Source organism: Zootoca vivipara, chromosome 16, assembly GCF_965207765.1.
Source record: "Zootoca vivipara chromosome 16, rZooViv2.hap1.1, whole genome shotgun sequence".
NCBI lineage: Eukaryota > Metazoa > Chordata > Lepidosauria > Squamata > Lacertidae > Zootoca > Zootoca vivipara.
In genome coordinates, this window is record NC_142599.1 from 38992286 (window position 1) to 39003031 (window position 10746).

At 48.9% G+C, this 10746-nt stretch overlaps 1 protein-coding gene across 4 annotated transcripts in view; it reads left to right on the forward strand.

The window, feature by feature from the left end:
• The window catches only part of ARNT (aryl hydrocarbon receptor nuclear translocator), a 33896-nt gene extending 24124 nt beyond the window's left edge, over window positions 1–9772 (forward strand). For 2 of the 4 annotated variants that reach the window (XM_035098051.3, XM_035098053.3), the window contains 9 exons: window positions 26–177; window positions 2618–2728; window positions 2917–2992; window positions 3777–3900; window positions 4629–4728; window positions 5049–5220; window positions 5620–5779; window positions 6894–7048; window positions 7606–9772. In XM_035098051.3, the coding sequence (XP_034953942.2) occupies window positions 26–177; window positions 2618–2728; window positions 2917–2992; window positions 3777–3900; window positions 4629–4728; window positions 5049–5220; window positions 5620–5779; window positions 6894–7048; window positions 7606–7695 (1140 nt within the window). In that variant the 3' untranslated portion in view covers window positions 7696–9772. The remainder of the gene's footprint in view (window positions 1–25; window positions 178–2617; window positions 2729–2916; window positions 2993–3776; window positions 3901–4628; window positions 4729–5048; window positions 5221–5619; window positions 5780–6893; window positions 7049–7605) is intronic. The other 2 variants (XM_035098052.3, XM_035098054.3) reach the window with 1 other exon arrangement.
• Window positions 9773–10746: the final 974 nt, after the last annotated feature.

Sequence of the window (10746 nt, forward strand, 5' to 3'; positions counted from 1 at the left end):
CCCCACCCCACCCCCGTTTTTCCAGGTGGTGAAGTTAAAAGGCCAAGTTCTGTCCGTCATGTTCCGTTTCCGGTCCAAGAACCAAGAATGGCTCTGGATGAGAACTAGCTCCTTCACCTTCCAGAACCCCTACTCAGATGAGATAGAGTACATCATCTGTACCAACACCAACGTGAAGTATGTACACGGGGACCCCTTGTGCCACCCCACCCCACACCCCACTGGCAGCAGGGCCTGCTCTTTCGGATGTGTCCTCAAAAGACTTGCAGGGTGGAGAGGGCTTTGCAGTCTCCCCCCCCCCCCAAAAAAACCCCTCCTTAGCGTCATTCCAGCCTCTTTTTAATGCATTATAATAAGTTTCTGCTTCCGGGATGTCAAATCTCCCTAGCCTTTTTTGTTGCTGCTGCTGCTGCTGTTCAGTTGAACCCCAAGACCTACCAGCCAGATGCAAAATTAGGCAGGGCACATTCACTTTTAAATATAACTTTGAAAAGTCACAGCTTCCCTCAAAGAATTGGGGGAAATGTCATTTGTTAAGGGTGCTGGGAGTTGCTAGGACGCCCCTCTATTCCCCTCCCAGAACTACAATTCCCAGAGTTTCATGGGAAAGAGGGGTAAGCCTCTCTGGCTACAGCTCCCAGGATTCTTTCGGGGGAAGGCTCTTTAAAGTCGCATCACTGTGCTTTATATTTGTGGTGTGAATGTGGCCTTTGGGTACCCGATGCTAGTCCTAGCAGAGTGGACTCACTAAAATCAGTGGACAGGCTAACTTAGGTCCCTAGATTTCCATATGTCTGCCCTGACTGGAACTTACGTTAGCTGCTGCCCTTAGTATTAAGGAGCAAGGAGCCTCCAATCCCATTTCTGAGTGTAGGGATTTGTTTCCAGTGCTAGAGGTCACAGCTCTTTTGCACACACACAAAAATCTGCTAACTATGAATTCAGATTTCTTCATTTTAGCTGCCTAACCTAGGTGGAAAAACTTGCTTTTTCTTGCTCTGAGGTCAGAAACCCTTGTTGATCTACTGCAAAATTGCCCCGAGATCTCCCCGCAGATCTCAATCTACCTTCTGCCCTTCCTTTGGTCTATATTATTATTATTATTTATTTATTATTTGTACCCCGCCCATCTGGCTGGGTTTCCCCCGCCACTCTGGGCGGCTTTCAACAAATACCAAAATACATTAAAATATCACAGATTTAAAACTTCCCTAAACAGGGCTGCCTTTAGGTGTTTTCTAAATGTCAGGTAGTTGTTTATCTCCTTGACCTCCAACGGGAGGGCGTTCCACAGGGCGGGCGCCACTACCGAGAAGGCCCTCTGCCTGGTTCCCTGTAGCTTTGCTTCTCACAGTGAGGGAACCGCCAGAAGGCCCTTGGCGCTGGATCTCAGTGTCCGGGCTGAACGATGGGGGTGGAGACGCTCCTTCAGGTATATAGGACTGAGGCCATTTAGGGCTTTAAAGGTCAGCACCAACACTTTGAATTGTGCTCAGAAACGTACCGGGAGCCAATGTAGGTCTCTTAGGACCAGTGTTATGTGGTCTGTCTGCTCTGCGTATCCCCCTCTTTTGCTCTTGATTGGACAGGCTGCTGTGATGTCAGGGAATACACTAGCCTTAATTGGAACAGACCTACAGAACATGACTGCCTTGAAGAACATAAGAAAAGCCTGCTGGACCAGGCCAATGGCCCATTCAGCATCCTGTTCTCGCAGTGGCCAGCCATAGGACCAGATCCACAGCAGGAGATTCATTAGTTTCAGTGGGTCTGCTGCTGAGTAGGACTGGCATGGGATGCGACCAATAATGCCGCCCCCCTCAGCCATCAGGGCACCAACTCTCCTCTTGGTCTGCCCCATATTGTCATGTGGTGTCATTTTCTTGAGTGAATCCATACATTCGCCATCCCCAAATCTGAAACTGGGACACATTTGCAGGCTGAGCTAAAGACTAAGAATAATCTTCAGCTAAGTTTTACTGAGAGTAGACCCATTGAAATGAATGGAACTAAGTTATGTTGATTGATTTCAGTAGCTCTGCTTTGAGTAGTGCCAACATTGGAGACTGCTCTCATTTTTCTGCCCACTGCCCAGCTTTCAGTCTATTTTAAAAATAATTTTGTGGTGTTGTGGAGGGGTGGGTGGCCTCTGAGAGAGGGTTGTGGCAGTCGGCTTGAGTAAGCTTATGCACAATCTTATCTCTGCCCCTTCACTTGGGGGTGGGGAGAACCCCACACACCCATACACTCATCCATCCCATTTCCATATACCAGCTTCAGACGGGGAGCTTCAGAGAAATCAAAGCCAGGTTTTGCATTTATTATGGAGTCGCTTACGTAGAACAGTGTAATGTGTTTTGTTTTGTTTTAAAACTGATTACAATGAAGCTTTAAAAACAAACGCGCCTGAACTTTATCAAAATGCAGATTTAAAACCAACAGATACGTGTAAACAGAATTGTGTGTCTGGGGTAGCGAAAAAGACTTTAGCAGGCACCGAAAACAGCCTTGAGAGGAGGGAGGGGCATAAAGACCCTCTGGCTTACTGGAACGCTCTGAGGGTTGCGATTTGATCCCTCCAATCCCTGACCTTCCCTTCCTCGATGACCCCCCCCAGGAACGCCAGCCAGGAGTCCCGGCCTGCCTTGGCCAATCAGATGCAGCGGCCCCAACTGGGCCCGAACACCAGCCTGCCTTTGGAGATGAGTCCTGCCCAGCTAGCGGCGAGGTAAGCGGGGGGCTGGCTGGAGTCACCCTGTGACCCTTTGCTCTGGGAGGGATGTATCCCAAGGCCCCCTGGGACACATAGGTTTCTGGACACTTTGTAAGCCCTTCTCAGCTCCTCTCCTGGCTCTGTGGTACTTTCCTCAGACCCACGACTGGCTCCTAACCTCTTAACAATGGCTTGCATTTCAGGCAGCAGGCGACGCAGCCAACAGACGTTGACGTGGTCCCTGTCAGGGAAAGCTTAGCCAGTTACGACCACACCCAGGTAAATCGGCAAAGGTTTCAAGAGTTTCCATGGGGACTCGTCCCAGATCCCTGCCCCAAATTGAGACCAGGCAGAGGGCACACACAAACACACCCACCGACACGGATCACTGTGTCCCTCCTTTGGCAGACCACACACTCCACTGGAAGGAACTCCGGGCACTCACCTCTGTGGAGTTGCCAGTCGCCATTGGCGACTAGAGGAGTCGTTCAATACAGGACTGCAGTGGCACGAGAGGAAGAAATGACTTTTTTCCCATAACTCCCCTCTTCAGCCATCCTTCAGCCTGCCCCCTTTGCATGCACACAACTGAAAACATAGATTTTGTGGAGAGGCAATCCAAACAGGATTCTCCCACCCCGTCCATTCTCATTTAAGTGGCACGTTGCAAGATTTATGTTAGTACACACCTAGGTTCCAATCCTTGCTGAGCCATGAAGCTTATTGAGGTGTCCAGGGGCCCAGATGCCATCTCTCAGCCTAACCCACCTCCCAGGGGGTAGCTGTGAGGATACAATTGGAGGGGGGAGTGGCTTGTGGTGCCCTGAACTCTCGGGACAGGGTGGGGGATGGAAATGGAAATAAATCCCTGGGCTAATCACTTACTTAGTTGTGAGTGTGCATGTTGATGCCTGCAGATTGTATCCAGCATTAGTCATACTCAAGAGTAGACTCTCTGCAGTTAATGGGTTTGACTGACCTTAGGCACGTTGATTTCAGAGGATCTACTCAGGAGTAGGATTGAGCTGACTGTGCAACCCTGTGTTTGCTAATCTTCTTCCAGGCTGCCGTTCAACCGGTGGCCACCACAGGCCCGGACCATGGCAAACCTCTGGAGAAAGCAGAGACCCTCTTCAGTCAGGAGCGGGACCATCGCTTCAGTGAAATTTACAGCAGCATCAGCACAGGTGAGGGGGTTGGGGGGTTGGGGGTAATCAGAGCCAGTAATTGGTTACCATGTCGGTCCATCCCCTGGGAGAAAATAAGGAGAAATCTTGGGGGAAGCCAAAGGTCCCAAGTTCAATCCCCAGGGGCATATCCAGGTAGGGCTGGGGACGTCCCACCTCACCTGAAACCTTGGAGAGGCGCTGCCATCTGCGTCAACAGTTCTGGGCAAGATGGGCCCAAGCAGCCTTTTTGCTAGATGGTAGCTTCCTATTAGTTGGATCCAGCATTAGTCCTGCTTAGAGCAGGACCCCTTGAAATTAACAAAGGTGGTGGATTTGTTCCTTATTTAGCTGTTTTCATTTATAAATCCTGCCTTCTCCCCAGGCCGGGACTCAAGGCGACTTACACAAGTTAAAGCGGCACAGAGAAAGTACAAGAAGCTAAAACCATATTTTAAAATAGTTTGTTTAAACTATAATAGAATCAAAATAGTACAAAGACAGATTGAAATATAGATTATAAAAAAGCAGCACGGCAGTGCCAAAAGCCCTTTCCTTAAAAACAGTCATTCCCAAAAGCCTGTCAGAATAAATTTATCTCCATCTGCCATTAGGAAGGGCAAGGAGGGAGCCAGTCTCTCTGAATAAGGCCCATTAGTACCAGTAAGTCTTCGTTGGATACCGCCCAGTATCCCGTTCTTGGGTCGCCAGGTCGGGGCTAACCATGCTTCTCTCTCTCTCTCAATCAGACCAGACGAAGGCCGTCTCTTCTGGCGCTCTGCCTGCCAGCCAGTCCCTCTTCTCCCAGGGAAGCAGTTTCATAGCTCCACGTCCCACCGAGAACTTCAGGTGAGGTCCAAGATACAATCTCAAGACTCCTGTGATTGGCTGAGGTTCTTTTCCAGTTTAGCCCAGCCTCCGCAGTGCAGCGGTTAGAGTGAGTAAGGGTTCAAATCCTCACTCAGCCATCAAGCTCACAGTCTTCCAGCCGAACCTACCTCAAAGTGGGGCGGGGGGACCATATATGCCACCTTGAGCTCCTCAGAAGAAAGGCGAGATAGAAACTGAGCGAACAAATGGAAGAATGAATGGCATGCCAGCTCTCTAGTGCCTCTGCAGCCACACTGGCCTTTCCTCCCTTAACTCTGCCCTCTTCCTCACCTCTGTAGGAGCAGCACGATGGTGCCCCCCGTGAACGTCATTCAGCAGCAGCTGCCCACAGCACCGCATTCAGCCTCAGCGGGGCAGATCCTGGCCCAGATCTCTCGCCACTCCAATCCCGATCAGGTCTCCGGGACCACGTGGGCTTCAGGGACAACACGGACGTCTTTCACAGCCCAGGTAGCTTTTGTCTTTTTCCTACAAACCATATATATGGGCATCCATAGTACGAAGTGGGCTTAGCCACAGTTTTGTGTCGAATAGTCACAAGCTGCCGTGTTTGCTGGAGGAGCTGGAGCTGGGCCTGGTTTAGGAGTACAGTATAGGAAGCTTCTGCCTCATAGAATCATAGAACTGTAGAGTTGGAAGGTACCCCTGGTGGTCATCTAGTCCAACCCCTTGCGATGCAGGAATCTCAACGAGATTGTACATAACAGATGGCCATCCAGCCTCGGCTTAAAAATCTCCAAGGAAGGACATTTTGTTCCTGCAAGGACATAAACTCCAGCTTCCCATAACCTACCAGTTGCTTTTTATTTATCTGCTCACTGTTTAAATTTCTTTGTTGTGCTCTTCTAGCAGGTGGCTTCCCAGGCTGTTAAGACTCGGCCGCCTTCCTTTGCCATGGGCACCTTCCAAGGCACCCCGTCCTCCTTCAGCCCCATGTCGACACAAGGCTCCACAGCTTCGCCAGGCGGGTCTGCCTACCCAAGCCTTGCCAGCCGCAACGCCAGCTTCGGTGAGTGTTCCCCACCGGGTTTGGAAGTTGCAAGCGGGGATCCTTCTGCTCAAGAGGCAGGACTCTGTCGCCATGCAGTTCCTCAGTCTGCATAAGCAACGCTGTGAAATGCTGGGCGTGTATGTTGAGCACAGCGGGAAGGGCCGGAGCTCAACAGAAGAATACCTGCTTTGCTTGCAGAAAGTCCCAGGTTCAATTTCAGGCATCTTCTGCTAGGGCTGTGGAGACCATGCCTGAACATAACAAGAGCCCGCAAGGACTGCCTCTCTCCATATGAACCTACCTGGACCCTGAGATCATCATCTGAGTCCCTTTTTCATATGCCTCCTCTAAGAGAGGTCCAGAGGCTGGCAACATGAGAAGAGGGCCTTTTCTGTACTGGCTCCCCAGTTGTGGAATGCTCTCCCCAGAGAGGCTTACCTGGCACCTTCCTTACATACCTTTAGGTGCCAGGCAAAAGCATTTCCCTTCAACCAAGCCTTTGGCTGATTAATATTCTACATCCTTTTAAATGTGTTTGTCATGGAAACAATCACACAATCAATTCTTCTTCTTTTTTGAAATAATTTTTATTGGTTTTACAAAATAAATCACGATTAACATTTTTCAATAAAAGAAAGGTTTAAAATAAAACAAGATTCTCCCAAATCTTAGGACTGCCCTCCTCCCCTCCGTGGGTGCTTTAAGTATCTTAATCAACTGCATATTAGAGTTCATCCAAATTTCAGTTCTCCAATATGTCCAAAGTCTATATAACATTGCAAGAGTTATTCAAAGCATGCCATCAATCGCACAATCATTTACTGGTTGCCCGGAACAGTATCTTTCAGTCTTCCAACAGGAATACTTTCAAATGCCTCTTGAATATCAATAACAAGGGAGACAGTCGCACCTCACAAGGGAGGGCATCTCCTGTGAATCCACCTGGGATCTACCTTCTGCCCCACTTCTGATTGTTAGACCTCTTTCTGCAGTCCAAAGCAGGGCGTTTCCGCCCACCATCTCCTTCTAAGCCAAACCAGTAAATGTAGACCAAAGTGTGTTATCAAGGGCATGGGGAAAGAACAGTCTGTCTCCTACACTCGGTGCTTACTGCATTTTGTTCCTTTCAAAGCTGCTGGAGAGAGTGGACAGGCCCCAGCCCCGTTCCAGCCCAGGACAGCGGAGGGGGTCGCCGTGTGGTCGCAGTGGCAGGGTCAGCACCACGGACAGAGTCCAAGCGAGTCGCACACCCAGCAGCAGCCGCCAAACCAGTCGGAAGTCTTCCCGGTCAGTCGACCTCCCCTCTGCCACAATTCCAGTAACGTTTCCTCCCCCCCCCCCCATTTTATAAATGGAGGCCAAGATGCCAAGGCTCCTTTTGCTAGGGATCCAAACCAGGATTTAAACCTCCGGCAGCCAACTCTATTTCCCCATCTTTGATTTATTTAAAAGCGCTAATAACCCAAGATGTTGCACTATACTGAGCGATACCGTTGGTCCACCTAACTCAGTATTGTCTACACTGATCGGCAGCAGCTTTAGATCCTCTCACAGCACCCTTAACCAATGACAGTCCCTGCGATTCTTTCTGGGAAGCCATAACTATTAAAGTGGTATAAGGGTGCTTTAAATGTATGATGCAGAAGCGATCTGAGTTAATATAGATAAAAGGTTTTACATAGCACAATTGAGGTTGGGGTTCACTTTAGGGGGCGCTGTTAAATGTTTGCAAGTAGGAAACCCTTCTCCTGCATTCAGGAACCACTTTCTGCCTGTCCTAGAAGATACAGTGCACCCAAGCAACAATAATTCATCCTCATTTTTGAATTCCCTTTCATTTACAGGACATGTTATCCATGCTGGGGGAACAGGGAGCCAGCTACAACAATGAAGAGTTTCCCGAGCTGAACATGTTCCCTCCCTTTTCGGAATAAGGATGGGAAAACAATCCATGCAGATGGCGTAGTTTCCCCCGGCCCTCCATGTAGCGACGCAGGAAGGGAAGAGCATTTGTGACTCCCCACCCATCCTTTCTAACTTCTGTCAAAGACTGCCAAAGCCTTCCTACTTCTGGGAAGCAGAAGCGCTGCAGGCGAGGCGTCACAGAGGGAGTCCGGCTCATTCCCAGCTTGGGTGGAGCCTCCAACGAGGCCACTGTTTCCCTCCTTCCCAGCAGACCTGCCGCAAACCGGTTGCGTTTTGGAGAAAGCTGCGTGTGCAGTCAAAAAGCAGTCACAAGGACTTGGGGAGCCCAATGAGGGGACGATACTCAGTGTGCGATCATCAGGGATTTTTAAAAGCTCAATGGGTGTTTAGGTTTTTTTTTTTAAAAAAAACACCCTACGCCATAACCTTTTATACATATATACATATATATAAATATATCAAAATTGTATTCTTGTTTATACGATGTCAGGGAATGGGGGCAGAATTTGCACCCCGAAATGATGCTTAAAGCGCTGTGTAATTCCGTCACCTGTGAACACCCGAGGCATATAGAGGAACTCGTTGCCGCACACTCGTTTCACTAGCGTCCGCACTCGTGTGTTCAGGTCTTGCACGTTATCTCCCTTGAGCAGTGTTAATGAAATGGAGAAATGGAGGGGTCTGCCTGCCCCCACCCCAACGGTTCACAGTGCTGGGCTAGCAACTTTCTCCCCCACCAGGACTTGGATGCTGTGTATGTCTTTAGGGCATTATGCTCTCCCCATAATGTATAGGGGAACTGGGATGCCAGCCGGCACTAGGAACAACAGGGAAGTTGGGGGTGGGGAGTTGGGGGGCATCGAAGCTGGCTGCAGTTGGCTAGTCAAGGAAAAAGTAGGCATGGCGTGTCCTGAAGGAAGCCTTCAGGTTCCTCTGTTCTCTGGAAACCCAGACAAGCAAGTGTGGTGTTTGCCTTCTGGGATGATGAGACTCAAGGTATCCACCAATGAAGCTGGCCCCGTTCTTCCCATAACGTGTGCAATTAAAAGTGGGCCTTGCTCATTAGCGGAACCCTCTTGGTTTTCTTTTTTCTTGTAATGCTTCAGGATGGGCAACACTTCCAAGCCATAAAAATCATCGGTAGCACAAAAGCTTTTTGTTGTTGTTGCATTGTTGAGGATTTTGGGGTTCACGTGGGTCTCCTTTGTGTCCATCCCTCTCTTAATGTGAAATGGGACAGGGCTGCGATCTTCCCTTGGCGCTCACACAATTCTGGAAACAAGCGGATTTAATCTGAGCAGGTTTCCTGTCCACCTGTTGTTCCTGGTGATGTCTCCCCCCTGCCCTCCTTCAGTGGCAGGGGGGGGGGAGAACACACACACCTGTCTCTCTACCCCAATCCAGGCATCATCCTGCTCACCTGTTCTAGGGGGTGGGGAGTAAGAATTGAGATGAGATGATGGGAACCTTGTTCTGGAGATGTGTGATCGTCATTGAAATGTACTTACATTTGTCATGAAGCCTGAATTCTTGGAATCTACCACTGTCTTCTTTCAGAAATTGCAGTTGAAAGTGGGGTGCACTCCAGGCTTTGGATAGAGAGGAAGACTGTTCCTCTCGTGTTCCAGATGTTATTTATACGATATCGAATAGTGTAACAATGCAGTGCTGTCTTTTCTGAAAAGGAAAAATGAAAGATCAGGATAAATTCTTTTAAAAACCCATGGTGATTCTCATTTCTATCTTGCAAAACTCAGCCATTGTTTGCCAAACCGCAAGGATTGATCTCCCGGTGTCCCAAAAATATGGCACCAACCACTTTGCGATTTAAAAGCAACAATAACTTTTTAGTAATGACTGCAGAATTCAGCATCTGGATAATTTCTACTTCTTTTTTTCTTTTTTGTACTTTTTTTTTTTTAAAAAAAAAAATCAAGTTCCTAGCCCTCATGATGAAGAGGACCAGCTTGATGTCTGTGGGCCCATGTCTCAGAAGCATTTTACTGTTTTTTGTGTCGGCCTTTTGTCCCTTGCCCTGGCTTAACAGAGCAATTATGCAAAATAAACGATATGCCATATGTTTTATTCATGATGTTGTGCTCAGCTTTGATGAGAAAAGAGTTTCTTTTTTCCTGAATTTCAGGTGGTGGGTTTTAAGAATACGGGTATATGGTGTTTCCCCCAGGGACAGATTAACTTGGACCACTGTGCCAGCTCAGGCTGTAGACTTCTTTCTTCAAGAAGACATTGGGATTCAGAATCTCATCAGGCTGTGCTTTGGGGGTCTGTTTCCAGAGGCGGGGCATTGTGGGGGGTGTCAACAGACCAGTACCTCAAAAGCGGTGTGTACCCGACACCTCGAGGATTGAGATCTCCCCCAGCTGTCCTGGAAATGCCATTGGGGATTGAAATTGGGGGCTTCTGCATGCAAGGCAGGTGTTCTGCTGCTGAGCTGCAACCCTTCCCTGTTCCCATGATGCTCCATGACCCACAAGGCACCCTGAGCATGCATGCAATGGGGCACAGGCTGGCAGTAAGAAAGAGACCTTGGCACAGAAGGCAGCATCCATCTCTCCTGCCCAAGAGCCTGAACATTGCCCACCCCAATGCCACTTTACCCATAGTGCACTGCGCTGCAGACCACCACCCCACCAACCTCATCACTGAGCTACTTGCAAAAAACAGAGTAAGATCCCAGTCCTCATGGTTCTTAATGAGAGAGGACAAAGGTTTCTTCTTTTTCTAGCTGACCTGTGAACTGGCAGGGATACTACCGCAGAGCCAGAGAAGCAGGCACGTAGCAATGGATTCAAGCTGCAAGAAAGAAGATTCCACCTAAACATTAGGAAGAACTTCCTGACAGTAAGAACTGTTCGACAGTGGGATTTGCTGCCAAGGAGTGTGGTGGAGTCTCCTCCTTTGGAGGTCTTTAAGCGGAGGCTTGACAGCCATCTGTCAGGAATGCTTTGATGGTGTTTCCTGCTTGGCAGGGGGTTGGACTGGATGGCCCTTGTGGTCTCTTCCAACTCTATGATTCTATGGCTCATTTACATAATAAT